The 27,044-nt window shown below is 44.9% G+C and overlaps 1 protein-coding gene across 3 annotated transcripts in view; it reads right to left on the bottom strand.

The window, feature by feature from the left end:
* Positions 1-27,010, bottom strand: part of MMS19 (MMS19 nucleotide excision repair homolog (S. cerevisiae)) — a 28,822-nt gene extending 1,812 nt beyond the window's left edge. The window contains exons 1-24 of one of the 3 annotated variants that reach the window (XM_004680569.2): positions 26,621-27,010; positions 17,608-17,656; positions 15,605-15,705; positions 14,868-14,953; positions 14,424-14,498; positions 13,972-14,041; positions 13,216-13,344; positions 13,058-13,119; positions 8,348-8,434; positions 7,304-7,378; positions 6,871-6,948; positions 6,206-6,344; positions 5,821-5,975; positions 5,527-5,605; positions 5,182-5,307; positions 4,932-5,013; positions 4,494-4,594; positions 4,256-4,405; positions 2,694-2,849; positions 1,757-1,856; positions 1,204-1,306; positions 994-1,062; positions 667-793; positions 113-213 (exon numbers count right to left, since the gene is read on the bottom strand). In XM_004680569.2, the coding sequence (XP_004680626.1) occupies positions 113-213; positions 667-793; positions 994-1,062; positions 1,204-1,306; positions 1,757-1,856; positions 2,694-2,849; positions 4,256-4,405; positions 4,494-4,594; positions 4,932-5,013; positions 5,182-5,307; positions 5,527-5,605; positions 5,821-5,975; positions 6,206-6,344; positions 6,871-6,948; positions 7,304-7,378; positions 8,348-8,434; positions 13,058-13,119; positions 13,216-13,344; positions 13,972-14,041; positions 14,424-14,498; positions 14,868-14,953; positions 15,605-15,705; positions 17,608-17,656; positions 26,621-26,732 (2,412 nt within the window). In that variant the 5' untranslated portion in view covers positions 26,733-27,010. The remainder of the gene's footprint in view (positions 1-112; positions 214-666; positions 794-993; positions 1,063-1,203; positions 1,307-1,756; positions 1,857-2,693; positions 2,850-4,255; positions 4,406-4,493; positions 4,595-4,931; positions 5,014-5,181; positions 5,308-5,526; positions 5,606-5,820; positions 5,976-6,205; positions 6,345-6,870; positions 6,949-7,303; positions 7,379-8,347; positions 8,435-13,057; positions 13,120-13,215; positions 13,345-13,971; positions 14,042-14,423; positions 14,499-14,867; positions 14,954-15,604; positions 15,706-17,607; positions 17,657-26,620) is intronic. The other 2 variants (XM_012723657.1, XM_012723656.1) reach the window with 2 other exon arrangements.
* Positions 27,011-27,044: the final 34 nt, after the last annotated feature.

The raw sequence follows: 27,044 nt of genomic DNA, 5'->3' as shown, positions 1-27,044 counted from the left end.
AGGGCATGCCAGTCCAACCACAGAACTTGAGAGGCATACCTGTGATCGCGGTCAAATGGACACATTTTATTTTAACCAGACTGCCTAACCAGAATGCATTCTTGCTCCGTACCCAGAGAAGCAGTATGAAGGCCTGGCTACGACAGGACCCACTGCTCAGGCCTGCCTCCACTCTGTCCACAGCCAGCTGTAGGAACTCGTCAAGCTGTTGCCCTAAAGAGGAGAGAGTAAATGCCGATGCAAAGACTGTTTCTCTTTTAACGGTGCAGGTGTAAACCATTGAAATGCAGTGCCCCCTGGGCCGCTGTTAGAAAGAACAGTATCGTGTGCTGGGGACCTGACCCACTCAGCTCTCCGAGCCCAGCCTGTGAGCCCGGCTTGCTCGTAACGCAGGCGTGCTAGCATTCAGAGTGGTCTACTTCTCAAAGAATTCTTCACAACTGCTCCCTGAGGGAGGATGGTGATAGAACCAGACAACACTTTGCTTGTGCCCCCTTATCTTCACAGGTCCTGTAAGGCTTCGCCCCATTCAGGTCCCAAGCGCTGTCCCTTGAGAAGCCCTATCCTATTACTAGCAGGCTCATTTTTTGAAGAGAGAGAGTGAATTCAAGAGTTCACTGGTCATTGATTCAGGGAGGCCCCCGACCCACAGCCTCACCCCAGTACCTGCAGGGTGCTTGTTGAGGAGTCCTGCAAAGCACTTGGCAGCAGCAGTGGAGGAGAAGGGGCAGCTGGGGCAGCAGCTCAGCTCTAAAAGCTCCCGCATGAGTTGGTTCAGCTGAGGGATTTCCACCTACAGAAGACCTGGCTATGTAATGGACCCAGAGAACACCTGAATGCCAACAGATACTAGAAGAGGCAGTGGGGGCCAGGCTGAATGAAAAATTCTCCAGTGGGGAAAGCAGATGATCAGCTCAGCCTGAAACGAATGCCAGCCTGAAGTTGCCAGGGAACCAGTTAAATCAGGATACTCCCCCAAACGTGTTCACTTACATTTCGCGGCAGGGAACAGACAAAGGCCATAAGCAGTGCCACCAGCCTTCTCTGTCCTGAGGAGCCACCCTATAAATGGAAGAGCCTATCAAGCCTGTCCTGCCAGCAACAGGCTGCTCAGCCCCAAGACCCATTGTGGATTACCCCTTAAAAATATTCTGAATGACAGAAGTCCCAAGATTCTCCCCATCTGATCCATCAGACCTGTACCTGGAATGGCTGGAATCTGCAAGGGAAGCTGTTTCCAGGCAGAAGGGAGATGTCGCCATCCAAGAAGAGGGGCACAATGCGAGTGGCGCTCTGGGCGGCTAAGCTGAGGTAGAGTACCAGGAGTCACCAAGGAGCCAGGCCTCTACAGCAGCCTTAAGGTTCACATTAGTCACCGAATCAATGGGCCAGGCAAAAATGTTCACGCATCGGACAAATCTTAACTCAGAATGCATCAGATGCCAGGAGCCATGCTTGTTTTTGGCCCTACTGTAAATACGCCAGCAAACAGACATTCTTCTGAAGCTTGCTAGTGAGAGAACCCAACGTGAATTTAAAAATACTTCAGTGACTCTCAGCACACATCTGCAGCCTGTTGTCCCGCAGCCCGTGGTGCTAAGAAGCCCCTCCTTACGTTGCCAGATAAACTGACAAAAGGAATAATTGCCTCCACGTTTGAGTCTGGGTGGGAGAGTTCAGAAGCAGCTGTCTGCTGCTTCGACCCCGTCTGCTATGCTTCTTCCTGGGGTCAAGCCGCATCTGTGATTATACTCACTCAGGGCTCAAGTGTGTGGTGGCGGCGCCAATGACAGCCACGACGGCGGCCAACACCTCCTCCTCCAACAGCACTTTCCCCAGAACTGAGGGCTCCTTTTCTGCGATCAAGCACACACAGTGGCAGACCTCGACTCCGGCTCAGACGTCCGACTGATCAGGCCCCACTGTCCTGGCTCTGGGCTTGCACTCGCGTGACCCCACCAGCAGTTTGAGCCTGTCGTCGTGCGGTGCTGCAGCTGAAGCTAGCAAGGCTTCAGAACAGGAGGGTGCAGTGTGGGCCAGAGAGCTCGCAGGGGCTCTGTGCCGTCCTCAGACTGGCAGCACTGTTAACTAAGGCCAGTTAATATGAAGGTTTCTAACATCAGATGTCATTTAGTCTTTAAAAAATCTGAAGCCAGTATGGCTTTATCTTATTTTAGTAGCTACTATACACAGAATACTTAAAGAGGATGGCCAGGCACTACACATTATTTAATCCTTACCAACTATTTTGTGGTACTTTTAATCTCTCTCTTACACATGAAGAACTAGAGGCTTAGAAAGGCTAATTTGCTGAAGTTAGCAGGTGCTGGAGCTGAAGAGCCAATCCAACTTGGCCTACTTGATTTCATGATTTAACTCTAACTAAACTATTGGGCTGTTGGAAAAGTCATGACACAGTTTTTGTTTTTTGAAGGAAAAAACACATCATGAATTTTTCAACAACCCAATACATGGCAATGAAAAGGAAGGAAGACGTGTGTGCGTGCTTTTGAGCAAAAAGGCTGGCGCTTTTTGCTAGAAGATAAATCTCATTCTGGGGGACAAAAGGTTTTCCATATAAGCCTCTGCAGGTACAAAATGCTACACCAGTGACACCCCGAGGCAGATAGTGCTGTTTAACAAATGGGAGCCACAGTGCCAGAGGAAGACCAGGAGGGGAGGTGGGGAGTCACCTGGCATGGAAGCCTGCACAGCCAAGGCCAACAGGAAAGGCACGGCCGTCTGATGGAAGTACCAGCAGCTCTCAGGGTCCTGCTGGCATTTTTCTGCCACCTGCTGGAGGCTCTGACAGACGACAATGACTTCAGCTGGTCCTGCAACCATGTTGCCTGCGTGGTGAGAAATTGTTCACTGCAGGGCCCTGTCTGGTGGTGCAGAGGGTTAGAGCGCAGCACTACAAGCCAGCTGCAGCTGCTTCAGTGCAAGTTCGATCCCCAGCCCTGGGGGTGACCCACATGGTGCCGCAGACCTCTCCTGACCCGCCCGCTGCTCCCCTCAGCAATGTACTTTGCTGATCTGCCTGTTCTGCTCCCCACTCTGTCTCTGGTGAATCCTCTCACCGCCCCTGAGCCTCTGGCCTGTATCCCAGTTCTGTATGCATAAATAAAACACATCTTTTATATATATTTAAAAAAATGTTCACTGTAAGGTTTTCTTAATAGCACTCCAGGGTATTTTGGCTACAGAAGGGGCCAAGAACAAGCAAAGATGAGTGACTTAAGAGATCAATAAAAGAGTCAAGTCATTGGGCCTCCTTGGTGGTGCAAAGGGTTAAAGTGTCAGCACTATCCAGCTTTTCACAACTATTGCAGCACGAGTTCGATCCCCAGCCAGGGAGCTGACCTCTCCTGATCCGCCTGCTGCTTCCCTCAGCAGTGTATTTCAGTGGATCCGCCTGTTCTGTTCCCAACTCTGTCTCTGGTGAATCCTCTCACCTTCCCTGAATCTCTGGCCTATACTTCCATTCTTGCATGCATAAATAAGAAATAAATCTTTATAAAGAATTAAGTCATTTCACTCTCTCAGTTGCTTTTTTCATCTATTCAGATTTTGGAGCTGAGACTTGCCCTATGCTAGGCTTTGCAACAAAAGTATCGCATACATTTTCTTATTTTTCTTCTCAACCCTAAAGCATCATTTCTCCCATTTTATAGAGATGTAGAGACTCAATGAAACCAGCTTTCACTGTAGGGCTTCCCAGGTTACTTCTACTATGCAACACTTTCTGAATTCACCACAAAGACCAGGCAGTGCAAAACAAGGAGCTTGAGATGTTGGGGCCCGTGGTGAACATGCAGAGATTTGCAGTAGCAACTGCTGCTGTCATGTATGCCTTGGAACAGTGCTTCTCAAGCTTGAGGGTGAGTATGAGTTACCTGAAATCCTGTTAAAATGAAGATTCTGTTCAGTGGGGTCTGAGATTTTGCACTTTTAGTAAGCTCCCAGATAAAGTACATGACGCTGTCTGGGACCATATTTTGAGAAGCAAAGCCTGAGAGTGGGGCTGTTCAATTCTGACTCCACATTAAAATCACCCAGGCTCTGTAGCCCAAATCCACACCTCCTCAGGATTGACTCAGCTGCACTGAGGCCCAGGCATCAGCATTTTATTTTAAAAGTTGCCATGTGACTCATGTAGCCATTGTTGGAACCACAGCCTTAGAGGCATCAACTCTGAACCTGATTGTAGCTGCCTATTCAGCCCAGCCCTTAATCAGACTGTTCTGGTAATTACCTTTGTTCATCTGGCCGAGATGCTGTAGCAGCAGTGGGAGCGTCTCTTTGACAATGCTGGGATGTGTTGATATAGCTGCCAGGGCTTGCAGACAGCACAAGTGCCGGGAGCGCCTGGTGGGCCTATCCCCTTTAGCCAAATCCGACTCTTCTGAAAACCCAGGAGGCAAAGTTTCATCATGTGACGGCGAGCACACAGGCACAAGCCTCCCCAGAAGGGCTGGACCAGAGAAGCGTACCTATGCGTAATTCCTCAGCAAGCCGGGGCACTAGGTGGCTGCTGAAGACCACAGGGTGGAGAGCGGCCAGTTTTCCCGATGCTTCCAGTGCTGCCACCCTGCTGAGAACACAGGTGGGCATCAGCTAAGCCTTGGCCCACTGGTCTCTTGCCTACAGGCCTGCTATTAGGCAGACACAGGACTGTGGACTTCTGAGGCCACTTTGTGAAGAGTGGGTTCAAGTCCCTGCACCACTAAGTTGGACAAGGCTCCTTAACACCCAGAAAAGAGAGGCAGTTGCATAATCCAGCTAGTTAGCAGTAGAGCCAAGCACAGAGCCCACCTTCCCTAGGGAGAGCCAACGCCCAGAAGCACAGAACCCTGATCCTTGCTGGTTCTGCTGCTGATCCCACAGACGCAGCAAATGGCTGGCTCTGTCTTGTTGCTGTAGATTCTCACCAATTCTGGGGATCCTCGTCCAGGAAGCTGAGTCTGTATAGGTGACCCACTGCTGACTCCAGGTCCCCAGGAGACAGTAGGCCTGTGTTAGAAGGGCACAAGTCTCACCTTCTTTCCCTTCTGGCCACTGTAAGCCTTCACTTCCAAACCAGCGGTGTTGCAGTGGGAGCCAGGGGATTAAGTTGCTCTTCATGTAAGACAGAAGATGACAAGATAGGGCCCAAACTCCCCTTTCTCTTTTCTTGGGTACCTGGCTGAGCCCCCAACACCACGAGAGCACGGATGCCAACAAGCTGAAGCTGGGTGCTGGGGTCTGTCAGGGCTGTGAAGACCAGCGAGCACAGCTGGTCCTTGAAGCCTCGCAGGGGCCTTTCATCTAGGAAGAGACAGAGTTCAGGTTAGCAAGAATCCCTGCCGGACACCGCTCAGACTCAGCTCTACACAAAGCCCGCTTGCGGCAGCACACCGAGGCAAAAAACCTATGTTAAGTGTTCTCTGCACTCCAACTCAGGACAGGGCCCGGCTCCAGACCACTTCTCTGCAGCCCTCGTCACCTGAGTCTTTCTAGGGTGCTACGTCTGGAAGGTGAGCTCACCCTTGTCTTCAGAGATCCATTTCTGCTGTAGCTTCAAGAAACCCACGATCATTTCAAGGATTGTCCGCCGCTGGTGGCTCTGTAATGTTTTAAGGATGCAAGGAATATTTTCAAGGCTTCCAATACTGCTCTGGGGTGGGAGAATTACCCTTTATGTGTCACACTAAGAGAGAACAGGGGAAGCACAGCAGCTCACGGAGCAAAGCCCAAGCTTTTCTGTGTCCAGCACAAGGCGCAGCCTGCCCTCTGTGAGCGCGCAGGTCCCCCGCTTCCTGCAGAGGCCCCGCCCCTTACCTGGCTGTGCTTGGAGAACTGTTCCAGCAGCAGTGGCAGCACGTGGCTGGTGATGTGGTCACAGGCTCGGGCAGATCCACCTGCAGCCGCCTGCAACAGTTTGGCACTAGGCCACACCAATTTCATGTCCGGTTCACACAGATGGTGCCTGCAGTCTAGAGAGGCAGCACATCACACCTGGGAAGCAGGCAAATGGGGCCTGATCCTCTCTCTGCAGGTCTCAGGTGAACAGAGGCCAGGGCGGGTCACTAGCAGTTCCCATTTGCTTGTTTTCAGCTCAGAGCGGGGCTCCAGTCCCTGGGCTCTGTACATGCCACGCCACTGGCTCTTCAGGATTCCTCCCTGTTGTGCTCACTCCCCTTTCTGGCTGTCATGACCCCATTACCCTGTTCAATGTTGCTGAGAAAGGAGTCAAGGAGGTCCTCAGCATCGGCCCTCAGCACAGAGCGAGACAAACACGCAGTCAGGGAGCGGAGGGCCTCTAGGCCCTCTGCCTCCACCCGTTCACTTGCCGTCTGGAACACCTGTCAGAGAGGGATCCCATGGCTACTGAGGTGAGCTCGTACCAGGTGAGACCCCACCCACCTGCTGCCACTTTCCTTGGTGTGTGTGAGAGAGAACCTTTAGGGCACAGCAGTGGGAACTGCGCCCGCGAGGGAGTTTCTTCCCAGTGTATTCTCGAAGTCCTTAGTTGCACTAGGGTCAGCACACACACTTTTTGGGAAACAGAATGCCAGCTCTGACAGTGGCGACTGGGATCCCCAATCCTGAGTCATTTCCTCTATTCCTCTGCTCAGCCTGGTGCCACGGGCACCATGACCTAGGATTCTTACAAGGAAAACCAAGAAATACACCCACGCAAAGGTGATCAAATGCCACCACCAAGTTGCTGAATCTCACACAGGGATTACTTCCCTCACCATCAACAAGAAGTAAGTCTCCTTGCTTGCTGAGTGAACCAGGAACCGCAAAAGCAAGAAAAGGAGAGTGTACCATTTCCCCTCAAGCCTGGAAACTGGGCTAGGAGTCAGTCTGTTTAAGTACACTCACCTCTCTGCGGATGGAAGCCCAGAGGCTGGGCAGGAAATCCTTCAGCTCCTTCTGTCCATAGACAGCACAGCAAGCACTCTGCCAAGGAAGTACAGGATCAGCTAGCTCCACCCTCCCGGGGCGTGCAGGCACCTCAGCAGGGGCACCTGAAGGAGCCTGGATTTCAGCAGAAACCCAGAAAGATTTCCTTACAGTTCTACACGGGCAAAGAAAACAGGAGTTCACCCGACTGAAGGAAAGCAAACACGTGGGGACCCTGGTCAGTCTTTCCCCACTTCTCCCAATATGCAGCTAGGGCTTTAGGTCAACTTACAGGCCCAGATCCTGGTCATCGCTATTTTGAGGACTACTTCATTCCCTGGCTGTTCAAAACTCTGTAATTACTTGGCAAATCTAAAGGCAGCTAGATCTTGGAAGGAGAAAAATCACTCACCAGAGTCTGCAGAGAATCCAGCTTGGCTCCTACAATCTCAGAGTCCACTTTCTCAATCAGCAAGGGCAACAGGAACTATGGCAGTGAAAAACAACCCAGGTTTTAGATGGGAAGTGTTGTGGCCACATCTAAGCCAACCATATCCTCAGGGTAAGTACTACAGCTTGAATCAGGAGTTGAGACTAAGCTAACCTTCCCACCAAACTGTGGTCAAACCTCCAGTTACCTGAAAATGGGCAAAGTTATAAGGTTTCAAAAGAGAGCACTGGATAGGGAGTAGATCACTATTTTTTTTTTTTTTTAAAGATTTATTTATTTATTCATACAGAACTGGGGTACAGGCCAGAGATGCGGAGGGTGAGAGGATTCACCAGGGATAGAGCGGGAAGCAGAACAGGCAGATTGAGGAGGTACACTGCTGAGGGGAGCAGCGGGCGGGTCAGGAGAGGTCTGCCAAGCCATGTGGATCTCCTCCAGGGCAGGCGGGGATTGAACTCATGTGGTAGTGGCTTAAGCTTCTTAGTGCTGTGCTTTAAACCCGCTGTGCCACAGGGAGGGCCCTACACTATTTTTTTTTTTTTTAAGACTGATTTATTTATGCATACAAGAACTGAGGTGTAGGCCAAAGGTGGGGTGGGAGGTGAGAGGATTCATCAGAGATAGAGTGGGGAGCAGAACAGGTGGACCTACTGAAATATACTGAGGGGAGCAGTGGTGGAGACAGGAGAGTTCTGCTGTGCCATGTGGGTCAGCTCCCTGGCTGGGGAAAAACTCATGCTGCAGTGGCTGGCAATGTATGACAGTGCAGTCTTTAACCCCTGTAACACCAGGAGGCCTGGGAGTGGATTACTATTTTAAAAGGAGATGGTAACGTTTTCTACTTTGAAGCTCTAAAGATACTTGGCACACAAGTCTGGAGACATCTGCAGAATGTCATACCCTAAAATTAGTCACTGGAGCTTCTTTTCCCCCAAGCTTTTACTGTTCTTTCTTCAGAGCCTTTTATGGGCTAAGGCTAGTTATCGTAACCTCAGCTAGACCCACCTCAGCAAACTGTGGTGTAGAAGCCAACACAGCTCGAAGACTCAGGATGAGATCTTCTTTCTGGATACCATGAGGATCATTAGGTGGCTGCAAAAAAAGAGAAGGGTCATGGATTTGTACAAATCTTTGGACGACCACTGGACACAGGCTTGAACCTGATGACCCTCCGGGGTGATGGATACAAGCAATCTGGCAGCACAGTATGATGTAAGGTTCCAGCAGGAAGACATGCTTGCTTTTACACCTTTCTTGGTGTACTTATTTATTATCTGATCTATCACCTCACCACTCAAGAGTCAATCACCCTTAACTTTTGGTGCATTACTTTCTTCTCCATGAGTAAATTATAACTATGAGTTAGTAGACAGTTTCCCTTTAAAATACACATACCATTAATAAACGTCACTTCTTTTGTACATATAATTTGTAATTAATTTTTTCACTAAAACTTAAGAAAATTTTTTTATGGCATTAAGTTATTCCTTCATAACAGTGCTAGTTACTGATACTATTTTACTGTGTGGCTGAATCACAATTTATTTAAAAAAACTCCTTTTAATGAACATTTCTATTTTTTCACACTCATAAAAAGCTGTAATTTTGGCAATATAAAAAGTATCAAAATGGCAGACTGAAAACACGCATAGATTTTCCTGTCCTCTTTAGAAATCTCACCAAAAATACAGTAAGAGAATATTCTTTGTGTGTGTGTGTGTGTGTGTGTGTGTGTGTGTGTTTTAGAAGAATAAAGCTGGGCCCTCCATGGTGGCACAATGGGTTAAAAGTGCAGCATTATGACGTTATCCGCAGCTACTACAGCATGAGCTCAATCCCTGCCCCGGAGGTGACCCACATGGTATGGCAGGCCTCTCCTGACCTGCCTGCTGCTCCCCTCAGAAGTGTACTTCAGTCAATCTGCCTATTCTGCTCCCTATTCTGTCTCTGGTGAATCCTCTCAGCCACTGCACCACCCCTGGCCTGCACACCCCAGTTCTTGTATGCATAAACAAACAAACAAATAAATAAATAAAAGGAATAGCAAGATATGAAGAAACTAGTTAAAAAAAAGCATAAAGCTAAAAGGTTGAGGAGTACAAAATAAGCAATGTTAGCAACAAATTTAGAAGCTGAAAAGCAGATGGGTTAAAAGAAAATGATTTCGCAGAGCTAAGACACAAGAACCTCAGTAGGACTGGGGAAAACTGACTAACTACCTGTACACACTGCAAAATCCTCAAAAACTGTCAGTCCCAGGTATTTCTGGAACAGGGGTAAGAGAAGACATCTGACCTCTAAGATTGCCTCCTTATTTCTTCCTAACTGCAGCAGAATCTGGAGATTTCATTTTCTGGAGAGGGTAAGACAAGGTCTCCAGACTTGGAGATGTACTGGGATTTAGGACCTGGTGCTACACCAAAAGAAGAGGTGTTAAGTTATATGATGTGGATTGCTGCCATCTCCTTTTATCACCTCCTTTTATCTAAGAAACGTCTATACCTGAAAAAGAGCTCAAAATAAGCTGAAAAAGAGGAAAAAGCAACAAAGCTTGCAGGAAACAAGTACCATATGTATGAGAAAAGAAATATTAAAAATTAGTATCTTAATGTTTACAAAACAGATTAAGAAAGTAATCCATACGTGAGTTAAACAAGAACAGAATGCTATTTAAAAAAAGAAAACCATTCAGAGATCATCATCAATGATGTCCTGTCAAATATCTAACTTGATGCATGAAACAGGCCCACACTAAGGCACATTATTGTGAAATTTCAATATGTTGGTGGCAAAATCACATTTAAAAGCTTCCAGAAAGGAGGGGGAAAAAGGTGAACACAAAAATTTCAACTTAGAAGGAATTTAGACTTCTCCCTATAACTGAAAACTAGAGGTAAGTATAACAATGCCTGCAAAATCTTGCTGGAAAAGAATTTGTTCCATTCTTGAATTTTATAGCTGTACTGTCAATGGAAGGAAAAAATGAAGACATTCTGGACTTACAAAATCCAAAACTTTTTATTCATTTATACACTCAGGCAATTACTAAAGGTGTGTACCACTAAAGCAAGGTGGTAAATCACAAAATGAGAGCTAACAGGGCACAGGGAATAGGAGTAGGAAACAACCAATTGAGATAACGTGACTCACAAGCTAGGAATAGTATATACATTTTTAACTTGTTGGAAAAAAGTAAAAAAAAAAAAATCCCATGACATGTATGAAAATTACATCACATTTAAATTTCTATGTCCATAAATAAAGTTTTACTGCAAACAGTCATAGTACTACATTCCAGTGTCTATGGCCATTTTTTGTGCTATAACCACAGAGTTAAGAAGTCACAAATACTGTATGGCGATAAAGCCTGTAACAGTCACTTTCTGGCCCTTCACCAAAAGATGTTAATTAACCCTTGCTCTAAAGTGAGCACACAGGCACAGTCGAAGTCAAAGGGGCCATCACTTATGCTGATATGATTTACTACAGTCGGTAAGACTAATTAATAAGATCATAAAAAAAACCTTTTTTTTAAAAAAAAAAAAAAAGGTTTATTTTATGCATACAAATTGGGATACAGGCCAGAGGTGTAGGGGTGGTGAGAGGTGGGGAGCAGGACAGGCAGATCAACGAAGTATACTGCTGAGGGGAGCAGTGGGTAAGACAGGAGAGGTCTGCTGCACCATGTGGGTCACCTCCGGGGCAGGGATCGAGCTCATACTGAAGTGGCTGTGGTTAGCTTGCAGTGCTGTACTTTAACCTGTTGTGCCACCAGGGAAGGCCATAAAGAATATTTCTAACAAACAGTTTTGCTGAAGCTAGGTGTCTGTTTTGATTAATATGCTGACAAGAACATTTAGCTTTTTGTAGGCTGTAGTGCAGAACACTACAAAAAGATATGCTCAAAAAGAGAAGTTCTCCCATCTTTATTGATAACTTTGTTATGCCTAAAATTTGTCAGAGAAAATGTATCAGCAGTTGGGAACAGGGACTAGCTCTAAAGGGTAAATGGGTGGTGACAGTTAAAGAGGCTTAATTCTCTATTATTAAATGCTGAATTATGCTCATGTTATTGCCTTTTAAAAATAACTGAATGAAACACTCTCTCACATCTCTGAATTATATGTATGTCCAATAAATTTCACTTCTAGGAATTTATCCTACTGTTATACCTATATATATATGTGAAATGATACATACAAAGGGCATGTATGTTGTAACACTATTTGTAACAGCATAAGGTTAGCAACCTTTATCCCATAGTGAAATTAGGTATTTCCATACAAAGGAATATTACACAGTCATAAAGAACACCAAGAGACACTGTTAAGGCAAAGTACAGGAAAAGTTAATATATAAGCTAACTAAGGGTGGATGAAGTGGGGGGCTAGGCATATGCTTAATAGGGATGGGGAAGCTTGGTCTATGAAGATACAGACTTGAATGATAAAATGTTAACATGGAGAAGGCAATTTGATGGCAGGTAGGTTTTTTCACAACTTTGGGATTTTGAATCGCATGAATGTGTTTTTTTTAAAACAAACACAAAATAAAACAAAGCAAAAACAGAAAAACTGGTAGCTTAAGATCTTTTAAGAGGGTGTAAGTAAGTTTGCTTGGGTTGGATGTTTCAAAGGTGTAAGTTTGCTTGGGTTGGATGAAGTGACTATGAAGGAGAAGAGCAGGCGACAGGTGGTCCCCAGCAACATCATATTCACTGTAATGAGGTGGCAAGCGCTCTCCGGGGAAGCAGGCGAAGACGGCTGGCAACTTTAAAGGCAGCGTCCTCGGTGCGCACTGCGCTCTGGGGTGCTATGACAACTCATTTCCCCCCAACCACCAGCCCTTGGCACGCACATGCCCAGGTGGACAGTACAGTGATGAGACCCGGCGTTCTCATCAGAAGGCAAAGCAAGATGGAGAAAGGAAGGTCTAAGGGGGTCAGAACAAACACCTCCTATACATATTACGCTCAGTTTGTGTGCCTTTTGTTTTGTCAGTTTGTTTCTATTGCTTGAGATGCCCTAAGCACTCCAAAATCATATTCTAGCTTCTCTTAGAAACCAAATGAAATCCTATTTCATCTATAAAGTCAGTACCTACTGTAGCTTACACTGAACTCTGTTGTCTCTGAGCAACTAGAGTAACACTGCTTACTTTAGTCCATAATGTCATATTATTACTCAAGTGTTTCAACCTTTAAGAATAGTGACGGGGCCCACCCTGGTGGTGCAATGGGTTAAAAAGCCCAGCATGTGAAGCAAGCTGCAGTCGCTTCAGTCAGTTTGATCCCCGTCCGGGAAGGTGGCCCACATGGTACAGCAGACCTCTCTTGTCCCCTCAGCAGTGGATTTCATTGATCTGCCTGTTCTGCTCCCCACTCTGTCTCTGGTGAACACTCTTACCACGCCTGCACCTCTGGCCTGTACCCCAGTTCTGTGTGCATAAATAAATAAATCTTAAAAAAAAAAAAAAAGTAAGAGTAGAGACCATGCTTTATAATTCTGTAGCTCTCAGCACTAAGCACACTGTTCCAGTGTTTAAGGTACACCCTGAGTACCCTAAGTACACCCTGAATGTCCCAATTTACTAAAATGTAAGTTCATGAGGGCAGAGATTGCCTTTTATTCTCTACTAAAACCTTAGTGCCTAGAACTCAGGCAGGCACACACAGGTATTCAATGAGTATCTGAATGAATGAATGGAACTACTTACAGGGATAAAGTCAATGGGGAAGTAACAGGATGTCACTTCAAATAACTCCTCCACAAAGGGTCCTATGGTAACAGAGAAAGAAATGAGGTTGACTCATAAAACTACTGGTACGTATTATGACAAGCCCAGCCAACTAATTCATGGCTACAAGGACGTACCCAGACTATAGCCCCTGGAGATGATGTCCTGGACGATGCGAAAGGCCACCAAAAGATTTCGGGGATCTTTTTCCCCATCCATCACCTGGATGAAACCAAAGGTGAAGTCAGCTCCAAGACCCCTCAGCTCTGGGGAGAAGAAAACAAGGTCATTATTGTCAAACAGACAGAAAGTTTGCCTCAGACGTGTGTTCTCGCTTTACTATCACTGCCTCCGTCCCGCTTCCGAAAGCTGACCCTTCGGTGTCCTATTCCAAGAGAGTACCAAGTTGAGAAGAGATGTGCTTTAACATGTAACAAGAGGGAAGCGATGAAAACATCGGGGCCCTCCCTGGTGGTGCAACAGGTTAAAGTGCTGCACTACGAAGCTATCTGTAGCCATCTCAGTGGGAGTTTGATCCCCGGCCCTGGAGGTGACCCACATGGTACGGCAGACCTCTCTTGTCTCCCTGCTGCTCCCCTCACTCTGCTCCCCCACTCTGTCTCTGGTGAATCCTCTCACCACCCCTGCACCTCTGGCCTGTACCCTAGTTCTGTATGCATAAATAAATACATCTTTAAAAAAAGAAAAGATAGCATCGTTCAGCCCCCTTCTACCTCATTCACTCCCTGATCCTTCACTTCACTGGGGACTGAGTGGGCCCCATTTCCCTCTATCATTCTCTGTCATGGTACTGGCTAATCTCCAGGCTAAAATAAGCCCTGGCAATGGGGCAGAGGGAAGATGTGCCGTTTCCCAGAGAAAATGTCTCATACCGTCTTCTCGGGTTCGCATGAAATTGGTGATAATAGTGTAGACAGTGTATCGGTCTGCCTGTGACAGGGCCTGGGGGTGGGGAGACAAGAAATAAGTAAGTGCTCAAAGTATTCCTCAGCTGTCATGACTACTTCTAAGTGGACAGTGTGCTTTAGATGAGTATAAGATCAACCCAAGAGGAAATACAGAAAAAGGACCATGGCTATGGGCCTAGCAGTACCACAGTAAGCAAAACCTGTCTGCTGTATGCTTGACTGTCCTTAGGTGTAGAAGGACATGGGCTGGAAATATGCCTCCTTCCCCTCAAACAAGAGGAACAGTGTGTAAACATGGCCACGGCCTGAAAGAGTTCAGAACTTAAAAGGCAACGTTCTTTGGTTACCTGATTCTGGCTATGTCAAGGGAACTATGTAGAGAAACACAGAACACCCAGGCGACTGTTACCACTCACCGGTACGTGGATCTCCTGGAAGATGGCTTTAAGCACAGAGACAGCTAATCCTGTGGGTAAGGCCACATAGTGGCTCTTGGGGAGAAGAAGATAGGTGAGCACTAGGGAAATTCTGGCGTAGCCTCTGAGACAGCCCTAATTAGCTATGGTGGGAATCACAACATCCTGGTTCAGAAAGAAGTGCTAACTGAGAAATGTGGCCCCTTCTCGCAAGCTGACTAGTTCCCTGTAGTCTCTCCTATTTGGCTCTAAATTCCAGTCCCCCAAAAGATACTTTTGCTCCCTATAGTAAAAACAGCAGAGGAGCTTGCTGACACTCACTTAGTTCCACACTTGGGTATCTGTTCCTTAGCACAAGCCTCACCCCCCAGAGGGCAAGGAAAGAATTAACTGCCTAAGGGCTCCCATGAACACAAGTATAGTGAACAAAAGGGGAGAACTCACAAGTGCCCTCAAGCCCTGTAGGACAGGCGGGATCAGAAGAGGATTGTCCTTTAGCCGGTTCTCGTAGAACAGGATCAGGTGCACCACTGCAGACAACACAGCCACTAGTTACAAAGGCCGCGGCTCTGCTGTTCCACCCGCTGCACTGCAGATTCTCTCCTTCACCCAGAGAGATCAGGAAAACAGGTGCCTATCTATTGTTCATTTCAAGCCCAGAATTGACCTTACACGGAAGAGAGATTGGTAAACTTTTCTTATAGGGTCAGATAGGAAATATTTTGGGCTGGCAGGACAGAGTCTTTGTCACAACTATTCAATTCTGCCGCTGTAACACAAAAGTAGCATAAATAAACAGGCATGGCTATATTCTAAGAAAACTTTATATTGGTGATACTTCCCATAACCCTACTATAGAAGAAAAATAAACTGGCTTTTTTCCTTAGGCTTTAAATGTACTGTAATATTTCATTACTTTCCTAGGAAACACTACTTTGTCGATTTCATAAAGCAGAGAAGATACATTGTGGGGGGAAAAGGCTGAAGGTTCCATTTGAATTCATGTGTCTTGTGTCCAATTCTTATCATCTCTGCCACATACCAGTGAGGAATGAAGACCTAAATAAGTAGTTCATAGATATTTTACATAGATATCTCCCTATAATGTTAGCATGAATACACAAGAAAGGCCTTGCTTGGTTCTGTAACTATGAAGACATTTCTACCAATGATGCCAGTACCTTCTTTCTCCAGGAGAAAGGGATGACACTGGAGTAGCACCTGTGACAAAAGCTTGATTCCTCGTGCCCGAATTCGAGGTTCCGGATTATCTAGGGAGGACCTAGGGAGAAAGCAGATAGAGAGTCTGATATTATCCAGATCAAACTTGGAAGGAATAAATATTTTGTAATGAATCACATCCACATCCTGGGCATGGAAATCAAGCCCTGTTAAAGGAGTCATGCCAGGATGACATTCCGGAGGTATTTAAAACTACAGATGTCAGCGAGGCCAGAGATGAACGAGCCAATCCCCACAATGCTCTGGCATCTGTAGAACCACATGGACACTAGAGCCAACAGAAGTGTCTGCTGCCGGGCACTAGCTGAGCACTGGGCATCCTTTCCCCTCAGTGTGACTGTGACATTCCTCTGAAACAAAGCTTAGCAGCTGCTATCTATCCACAGGACCCAGGATATGATTGGTAGTTGCAGCTTCTACCAAAATAGGAGTAGGAATAGAAAGAAAAATGTTATGAGCAATCACCAAGGTCTTAAGAAAAGATCAACTTTGTAACTGGAAGTTTATGAAGTGAGAATAAGGGTTTTAACTAGGATTACTGATGTGGGAGGAACTGGACTGGTGTAAGAAGGAGGGGACTTATTTTCAAAATAAAAATATTTGAGATTAGACTCAAATAAACAAGAAGCCTGACAAAGTAAAAGTAGAAAGCAGAAGCTTTCTGAAGAGGAGCTGGCCAGGGCATGAAAGTGAAACCTCAGAGAGAAGGGTGTCTATAACTAGAAGCAATGGGCCAAGTACAAGATCAGTCTTGACAGGATCCCTGGGACAGGCAAATGTAGAAAGGTCCTTGCTCAGAAGTAGAAAACTGCATTTAAAAATGGATCAAAACTTACAAATGTTTATAGCAGCATTTTTCAGAATAGCCAAAGTGTGGAAACAATTAAGATGTCTATTAACTGATTATGAGGGTGTACCAACTGATGGCTGGACAAAGTACTGTATATCTTCTCAATGGAGATAATTCAACAAGAAATGAAGTGCTAAAACAGGGATGAACTTTGAAAACATCAAGGTAAGTGAAAGAAACCAATTATGAAGGTCCTATTTATATGATTCCATTTACATGAAATGTCCAGAAAAGGCAAATTCAGAGAGAAGGAAAGTAGGCTCTTTAAGAGGCAGCGGGGGGGTGAGTGCTAATGGGCATGGGGTCTCTCTTTGGGTAATGAAAATATTCTAAAATTGTGGTAAGGGTTGCAAATCTGTGAAATTACACTCTGTAAAAGTGAACTTTTTAATTAATTATCTCTCAATAAAAATGACCAATGCTACAATGTGGTACAAAGATCAAGTGGTCTCATGTGGGAGAAATGTACAATAGTGACCTAGTCCTCTTCTCCCTCCAATTTTCTAGTTTTTTATTTTAGAAGAAATTTTTCATTCTAACAGTTAATACCTCTGCTAATAAGACCTGTCAATCTAAATGGCCTATCAAATATGAAGTCCAAGGAAAACGTGCATTCGATTATAAACACATATTTCCTTTGGTGTTTGTAATATCTGGTTATAACAAGGGTTTTCCAACTGTCTCTTCTCTTTTTCTGTAGAAGGGATCCACTTGGTATAAGGTCAGTCACCTGGTAACTTTCCAGGCGGCGTCCCAGGTAGGTCTGGGTCAGATCCAGATAACTGAAACCACTGACGTGGTAGATCTGGAGAAGCACAGGAGTCCTAGCTCTAAATAAGAAATGCTGTCCTTCAACCACCTACCCCCAAACTGAGGGCTAATTCAGCAGCAGATACGCATATTAAACTTCCATAGGGAGCCTCCGTCAAGCAGTGTGAAACTTTTCAGAAGAAACATTGGCTTAGCCTAAGGTACTGATATGGAAGGGGGTGGTAGGTGTTGGCCTTCAGTAGAAGAAATTGAGAGTTATCAACTACAGGAAAGCAGCAGTGTACAAAGTAGAGAAGGGCTTTCTAGAACAGAGGATCTTACCCAAGTGCTTCTACCACTTGCAACACTGTGTAGCTGCCAGATTTCACATCTAGAGGAAACAGAAATGTGAAAAGTAAAATCAAGATCCCATTCCAGGATTCAATGGCTCCAATTACCCAAGTTCCTGCTATGCTAGAGTTTGGGGTCTCCTATGTTTGCCAATGGTCCCTCCCACAAGAAAGGCGTTACTATAACACTTCAAATATGCAGCTTCAGGTAAAGAAATTGAAAAGGAAGCAAATACGCCATTTACAAATAATATGATTATACAAATGGAAAAATCCAAAAGAAATAGCTAAAAAAAATACAAATAAGATAATTATTTGGGTGATTGGGTAGGAGATAAATATATGAGGTCAAAAACTTTTACATGTGTACACATACAAGTCTGTAAAATGATTAAAGAAAGTTTCTATTAACAATGGCCAGACAGAGAAAATATATGATTATGAACCTAAATGAAAAATTTGAAGAGCTGCATGGTGAATTATTAAAGCACCAGCAAAAATCACACACACACACACACACACACACACACACACACACACACACACACACACACACCAGGAACAAATAAAAAAGTATGCCAAAGTTTTGAAAGACTCAAGATAACAAATCTCCTAAATTAATAATTTAAAAATATTTCTATAAAAACACCTATAGAAGCTTTGTGAAAAACTAAATTAAACTTACTGTAAAATACAAAAAAATTATGCATGATAGGCAAATTCTGAAAAAGAGCAAGAAAGGTGGAATATAAACTCTTCAGACAAAAGATTGTAAGGGCCTCCCTGGTGGTGCAACAGGTTAAGTCTCAGCACTAGGAAGCTATGCGCAGCCAATGAAGCAATGAGTTCCAGTTCAATTCCCAGCTAGGGAGCTGACCCACATGGTGCCACAGACCTCTCCTGACCAGCCCACTGCTCCCCTCAACAGTGTATTTCAGTAGATCTGCCTGTTCTGCTCCCCACTCTGTCTCTGGTGAATCCCCTCAAAATCACACCTCTGGACTGTACCCCAGTTCTGTAAGCATAAATAAATAAGTAAATCTTTAAAAAAAAATCAATGAGAAAAAAACAATTTAAATGGGCAAAAACCTAAAGGCATGCTTAATCATAGTCACAATAGGCAACATGCAAATTAGACAAAAACTTTAAAAAAAATAGTAGACTGGTGAAGATGAAAATTTTAAATTCATGCTGGTTAGTATGAAAATAGATACCCAAATACTGTAGGCACGAGTGTAAGCTGGTATATACCCTTTCTATGTAGGACAATTAAACAGTATCTTTAAAATTATAAGTGCACATCTGCTATAACCCAGGTAACTTTCTTTAAATTTCTCATCTAGGGCCTTCATGGTGGTACAGGGGTTAGTCTGAGCACTATCAAGCTACCACCAGCCACTGTTGCATCAGTTTGCGCCCCAGCCAGGGAGCTGACCCACATGGCCCAGTAGACCTCTCCTGTCTCGCCCTCTGCTCCCCTCAGCAGCGTATTTCAGTCAGTCAGCCTGTTCTGTGCCCCATTCTGTCTATGGTGAATCCTCTCACCACCCACATCCCTGCACCTCTGGTCTGTACCAAGCTCTTAGAGGCATAAATATTTAAAATAAATAAATTTACTATATATGTACTTGTAAATTATGAAACAATGTATATACAAGGTTATTGTGTTGTTTTTTTTTTTAAAGATCTCTTTTATTTATGCATATAAGAAATGGGGTGTAGGCCAGAGGTGCAGGTGACAGGATTCACCAGAGACAGAGTGGGGCACAGAACAGGTAGATCTACTGAAATACACTGCTGAAGAGAGAGAGGTCTGCTGTGGCATGTGGGTCAGCTCCCTGGCTGGAGATGGAATCATGCCACAGTGACTACTGATAGCTTGACAGTGCTGTGACTTTAACCCCTGTGCCACCAGGAAGATCCTACAGAATTATTTGTAATAGCAAATGACTACAAACAACAAATGACACAAGAAACCAGTTACATAAATTATAGTACAACTACGTAATGGAATCCTCTGAAGCTACTTAGAAAAAAAGGAAAAGGAAAAAACAAAAGCAAATGGGGCAAGACCTGAAAGCAGAACAGTCCATATAAATAGCATACAGTATGAATAAAACTTATTTTCGTTAAAAGAAATTTTTTTTCATTTTTTAAAAAGATTTATTTATTTATTCATACAGAACTGGGGTACAGGCCAGAGATGCGGAGGGTGAGAGGATTCACCAGAGACAAAGTGGGGTGCAGAACAGGCAGATCGACGAAGTACACTGCTGAGGGGAGCAGCGGGAGACAGGAGAGGTCTGCCGCGCCAAGTGGATCACCTTCCTGGCTGGGGATGGAACTCACACTGAGGTGACTGCTGCTAGCTTTGTAGTGCTGCCCTTTAACCAGCTGCGCCACCAATGAGGGACCCATCTTTTCATTTTTTAAGCATTTCCTGACTTTCTACCACTACAAGTAATTTCCCTGCCTCAAGCTTAGAATCAGACATTTCTCCAAGAAGCCTGCCTCTTTAAACTGGAGAATGGTATTAGTGTGAAGATCTGGATGTGGATATGCTTTTTGCTATAGGGGTGTCACTACTTCTTGGCTCTTAGAAAAAAAAAAAAAAAAACCAAACGGCAAAAACCTCACATATATGCACAAACCTATCTATCATTTCTGTATCTATTCATATATATTAATCAAAACATAAAAGCATATATTTTTTTCCAACTCTAATCCAATACCAGAGTTCATTGTAGCCTTAACACCTTTCTTATTTGTAATTTTTTTCTCTGAGCTGGTTCCCATCACCTATTATCTATTTACCTACCGACCTGTCTATCTATCCATTCATTCCTTCTGCCTTCCTGCCACTTCATTAGAAAGAGAGAGAAAATACTCTATGTGCAGGTGTCATGGAGGGGCTCACTGCGACATCTACGGAGACCCACAGCTGGAAGAGGCTCCTCTCCTTGCTTGGTGCCTGCAGAAGGGCCTACCAGAGGGTAGGAAACTGCTGGGCGAGGTTCCCTGCCACTATTCAGTTCCTTCTTGCTTGTCTTTGATGGTCACCTGAAGCCGCTCTTCCAGCAGGAAGAGCTCACTGAAAGGTCTGTGGTAGCCTGGGTGAAGACTTCCTGGGGGCTATAAAGCCTCGTTGGTCAGCAGGAGGACAAAGACCCATGCTCCAAAAGGAGGGCTTGGTATGCAGCACTGGGCACCTGTGGGTCCTTCAACAGCTGCAATTCAGTGATATCTCTGGATTGTGTGCTTTTCTGTGTTGACGGTGAACAAGCAGATGCTGGGTTCTTTGGTGTCCCTGTTAATGGTGATCTTTTTCTAGTCCTTGAAGAGCAAACATGACTTAAAACAGGAGGGGAGCTCATTCTTGTACCACAGCTGCTCCAAACTCTGCCATCAGAACTCTATTCTATTTATTTTTCAACCCTTGAATAGTCATAAACTACTTTCAGAATGCTTAACTTTTGTGAGAAACAAATTTATAAGCAGAATGTAGTATTTTTTTGTAAAGTCACTCAGATCAACTCTTTTCACCCCATCTCCTTCAATGAAGACAGCGGTACACTAGCAATAGCTAGAGGCATTTGTGGCTGTCTGCATTCTATCTTGGGATAGAAGGGAGACTTTTGAATGTTGTACCTTTGTGAAAATAATTATTTTTTAAAACGCAATTTTAGCAGCACAATAACTCACAGAAACCTAACAAGCACCGCTGGATGTATTTTCTTAAAAAAAAAAAAAAGTATTTATTTATGTCTACAGAACTGGGGTACAGGCCAGAGATGCAGGAGCAGTAAGAGGTTTCACCAGAGGCAGAGTGTGGGCAGCTGGCGTGTCAAGAGAGGTCTGCCACGCCATGTGGGTCACCTAGGGGTGTGGATCTCCCGCATAAGTGGCTGCCACCAGCTTCACTATGCTGTGCTTTAACCCACTGTGCCCCTAGGGAGGGCCATCAATGTATTTTCAAAGGAGAAACAGAGTTAAAGGTTAGCAATCTTCCTAAGAGATTAACGCAGAGGAGTTCTAACGCAGCAAGGCCTGGCAATTAGGGCATCACGCTCAACAGCCGGTACAGGGTGCCTGGCCCAGCGACCTCTGAATGCAGGGCCTAACTAGTCAGCTCTGACCAGACTGGAGTGAAAATGGGGCTTGAGAAAACTCCCAACCTCTAGCTCTCAAAGCAACAGCTGTGAGCTAAACTGGGCAGAGGCTCCCACTGGTACTAGAGTAAGAAGTTGAAGCCGACTGAGGAAAAGGAGCTCTCTAGTCAGGATTCACAGCTCGTGACTGGCACCGATTTAGACATCAGCACTCTAAGCCCTACTTGTGCCAGGACGTGGAAGTCCCAGCTGCTGCCCCTACTCCTGAAAGAGCCATGGGAAGGAAAAAAATGCACTGGCTCTTGGCTGGGGGGAGGGTAATCAGCTAGACTAACACCACAAACCCGGGAACTGATAGCGAAGGAGAGGGGGTGTCTACAACCAATTAAATGAACAGAGATCCCCATTTCTGGGTTACAAACCACAATAGTGGTGTACCATTTAAGAGGACAGAAAAGGGTACATTTTGCAAACCTCCTGGCAAGAGCCCATCTCAAAACAAATTTCAGTAGCGGTCACAGAAGGCCTTAGCAATAATTGTACCTAACTACAGGGAGCTGGTAACTGCTATAAGCAAAGACCACCAGCAAACTGAATTCTTCTTCGGCAAAACCATCTAAGTTCTCTGTCGATGCTGGGCGAGTGTCTATCTTTGGGAATACCTCAAACACGGTATACATGGAATACAAACACCTGCCTTAGCCCCCCCTCAGTTGCCTCGAATTTTCATTAAAGACAAGAGCCTGCCCTGGTAGCACAGAGGTTAAAGCACAGCACTATGAAGCTATTGTAGCCACTGCAACAAAGCTCTATCCCCACATCACCTAGGTGACCCACATGGTGCAGCAGACCTTGCCTGACCTGCCCGCTGCTCCCTCAGCAGTGTACTGGGTGACCCTTTCACCCCTGCACCTCTGGCCTGTACTCCACTTCTTGTATGCATAAATAAATCTTTAAAAAAAAATAAAAACAAAATGGAGACATACTTTAAATAGAGAACCGCAAAAATATTAACTATATTTTCATGACTTTTAACAAAAGTATACTCTGAATAATAAATACCCCAATCAAGACAGCTGATTTCCATCATCTAAGGATCTTTTGGGGCCTCTTAAAAATCAACTCCTACTCTTACAGACTGCCTTAAGGTATATAAAAGAAAATTACTTCATTCAGTATACATCATTATGAAACTGCTTTACAATTACAAAGTAACCTGCATTTGCATGTGATTCTGTGAATCCTAGAATATAAATAAACTCTTCTCCCAGAGCCTTTTACTCTTCGTATTCTCATAAGGATCCCACCTTGAACTAATGTAGCAAACAAAAGAAAAGTACAAAATATGGAATTAGGAAGAAAGCAAGATCATACATCTTTCACTCAATAGTAAATAAGAGTAAGGGAAATGGCAAGTTTGGTGACAAACCTAAAATCGGTATTTTGAGCCACAAAGGTGAATAAGGGAAGAAAGACATTTTCAAGAACCACAGACATTATTACTATACTCATATAAACAAAGACTGAGTGAACCTAAGAAAGGAGTAAAATACCTGGATTAAAAAAAAAATCTATTACCTACTTATGTGCTAATTCTCTTAACACTTTAAGTTCTCCCAAATGAAAAATACACAAAAACCTGGAAGTCCTGCTACTTATGCACTTGGACCCCTGGGATGAAAAAAGCTAATAGAGAGCTAATTTTCTTAAGATTAGTCTCTCTGGTATTAAGGAAAAATAAGTGTAAATTCCTTTCTCTTTATAGGTTGGGTTGTTTTCCAACATGTCCAAGATTTGCTGTCTAAAAACCGACTTACTAGCATCTCCCAACTACCCACACTTTCTTCAGCAGGGTTCCAGCTTGTGTGGGTCACTGAAGAGTTGTCAAAGGAGTATTTATACCATCACTGACACAGAATGCACAATCAGAGTTCTGTCTGATGGAGCTGCTGTCTCTTAGAATCTGGAGTAGCAGTCAAGCAGGGAGGCAGGGAAGTTGTGAAGGAGCAAAAGAGGGAAAAATCCCAATCAGGAGTCAGTTCCAATTAAGATCTCAGAAAACCCTCTTCGGCTAAGGATACCAAGGATATTTCTCAGGATTATAGTTTACTGTTTTTAGACCATTTATAGCTTCAGGAATAGCGGTATCTTCAGAAAATGACAATTATGGGAAATACAATATAAAAAAGACTGAAATGATAGAAAAATTCAAGTAGGAGAAAAAATTCTGTCACTTGCAAATTCAATGTGTCCAGAAAAATCTTTAAAATTAGCTCCTTTCCCAACCTCCCTTACTGGTCAAAATACTTGTCTTTTGCTTATCTGTAAACTCAAAATCTTGGGGTCATCTAAGGGTCCTCCCTCTCATTTCATTCACTTAGATAATTTTTATGGCACACTTAATGCTAGTCTCCAGGGGGAAGAAAAGAAGGGTTAGGAAGTGGAGAGGTTAACATGCTTGTAGTAAGAATAAAAGTGGCTGAGAGTACCAAAAGGATTCTGAAGAGTGAGATGAGGTCTAGTTAGAGTAACTGGGAAGTACATGGGTGCAGTAGGGAGCACTCAAGCTGGGCCTACAATCCTAGGTCTAACTTTGACTAGAAAGAGCTAGAATTGGGAAGGAAAGCGCTTAGGGAATGGATAATAAAGGTGGTTGCCTGAAACTAAAAGCCCAGGAGGGGAGCAGAGAGAAAAAAGTCTGGGGCCAGGGAGTGGCTAGTTGGCTGAGAAGACTTTAACCTGTAGGCTATCATTTGCATCTTTGCATCTGATACCTGGCAAAACAAAGCTGGTGGTAGCTGCTTTTGTGATCATAGCTGTTCTTCTGCATTTACAATGTCTAGGAGACAGTGGGTGGTTGAACTGAAAGTTGGTCCTTTCAGCACTTGTTAGGCTACAGGATAAGAAAACACATCTTATTCTAAGGCTGCTTCAAACTGACAGCCTTCAAAACATTAGTTAGGGCTATGATGTAAGATTGAGAACATCAATTTCTCAAATTGGCTTTATTATCTGACTCCTTGCTCAAACCTTGTTCTACATAGCCAACCCTGCCAAAACTTTTCAGTCTTATCTGTTACTACCAACCTCCTTTCTCCTTCAGGACTAAATTAGAATAGGCTCCTGTTACAGTCTTGATTGAACGGAAGTTAAATTTAAGCTGGATGACAGTTTAGGCATTTTTTTCAGACAAAAAATATAAATTTTACAAAACTATGTGTAAGAACCTGGCAGTCACCTGTCTTCTCAAGTGTATTCTGAATTTGTAGAATCCAGAATTATTGTTTGTAATACATAAATATGAAAGAATAGTTACAAATGACACTGTTGATAGAAATGTTCATCTCAGAAGACGTAGGTGCACACATTTTTCAAAATCAGTGAATACAATGATTATACACTTCATTGGACATAAATTTTACACCAAAATAAACAGTAGCCAAACTCTAGTTAATAATATGGATATCAAAGTATTTAAGGGGGAGTATATTGATACCTTTGACTTAAATGGATGGACAGATATGTGATAAAGTAAATTTAAAAAGTTAATGACAGTAATTTGATGATGAATATCTATGTGTTTCTTATAAAATTCTCTAGACTTTGCTGTATGTTTGAAATTTTTCATAACAAAACACTGGGGAAATGACATTGCTAGTACATCGTATTCATTATTTGTAAGCGCTGATAAAACCTTACACTTCACAAAGGTATAAATGTTAAGGGAATGGCAGCAGCAGGCATTTGTTTCTTGATACTTCCATGCCACCTTGGACATACTTTACTTGCACCACTAAAAGCGCTGTTCCACCACATTGCAAGTTTTTGATGGGCACAATTCTATTCTAATTTATATTTCTATTCCTATTGCTTTGTATCGTTTATGGGAAATGTGTTCAATAATGATGGAACGAGCAAATGAAAGTGGAATATTGCCAAGGTCCAAAGTATTACACTACTCTGATTCACTTTATTTCTCACATCTTTGAAAAGTTACTATGTTCAGTTTTCAAAAGAAATGTGTCCCTTTTCAAATATGCAAATTTCCCAGACAAAACTCATTATTAGTACATGGGAGATTATATTGTATCCTATTACTAAAACATGAGATCGGAAGGCCTCCTAACATTCCGTTACTTTAGTTCTTTTAATAACTTTAGTTCTTTTTTCTAACAGGCAAACACCCAGAATTCCAAGGAAATCTGGAATTTGTTTTATTCTAGTCTTATAAAAGCTATCAGAACTAAGTGATCCCTGAACTGGTCAATAGAAGGAAACTGGAGATCTGGGGGAGAAAAAATAAAGGAAACACACACACACACACACACACAAAATTCACGAAGTAGCTTAATAAGTTTACCAAGAAACGGAAGGAAAGCGTCAAGGAGGATACGCGAGTACCCGAAACTCCCTAGATCGACTCCCCGGCTCCTCTCCCCAATTACAGCCCGCCCGAGGTCCCGCCGTCCCGCCGTCCCGCCACTCCCGACATGCCACGCGTTGGGAGCTGGGGCCGCTGAAGATGCTTCTGGTCGCGCCAACCTCCCACCTGGGTGGAGGCTCTCGAGTCCGAGTTCTAGCTCCCCCACCTGCCTGATATGCAAGCCAGCCCTCGCTGGGGGCTCACCACCCTCAACTGTGAAATGGTAATGACTCGCCTAACAGTGGCCGCCCCTCAGAGTGGTTGTATGCAGAAACGAAGGCATACGGCACCTTAAGGAAAATGCAAGCGACTCTCAATTTATTAGGGCTCTTAAGCAAGCGATGCTCACACGCAGTTCCAGACCCATCACAAAGTCCGGGCTGTCTCTCGCTCCCTTCCCGCCCGGCGCCAGTGCTGAGGCCGCTCCCGCCCGTCAGCCCCCCGCGGAAGCCGCGCGGCGCCGTCAGCCGTACCTGCAGCTACTTGGTCAGCGGGGCTCTCCTGATGACCCATGACGAAGTCTTGCACGAGGCCCCACAGGGCGTCCGTAGGCGCCACCGCCTCCAGAGCGGCGGCGGCAGCCATGACGCCGACTGAAGCCCGTGGGAGGGGAAGTGGGCGGTGGCACGGGACGCGCCTCTCGGCGCACGCGCCTCCAGAGCCAATCGCCTGGCCGAGGCCGAGGGGGCGGGGCGCTCCCTGGGTCACGTGCCTGCCGGCTCCAGGCCAGGCAGTTCCAGGGAGGGATGGGACGGTCCCTCCCTGAAGGGCGGGGCCTGGAGTCGGGGCGGTGGCGCGGGGAGGGAAGACGGCTGCTGGGCACGCAGCCCGGGGCTATTGAGGGCGAATAATCCCGGCCCCGCTCCCCGGGAGACGGGCGGTGGGGCGGGCACCTGG

The sequence above is a fragment of the Condylura cristata genome, unplaced genomic scaffold (genome assembly GCF_000260355.1).
Source record: "Condylura cristata isolate star-nosed mole 26May11 unplaced genomic scaffold, ConCri1.0 scaffold00011, whole genome shotgun sequence".
Lineage (NCBI taxonomy): Eukaryota > Metazoa > Chordata > Mammalia > Eulipotyphla > Talpidae > Condylura > Condylura cristata.
The sequence above is the reverse complement of the archived record's forward strand: the minus strand, read 5'-3'. Positions and strand labels throughout refer to the sequence as shown.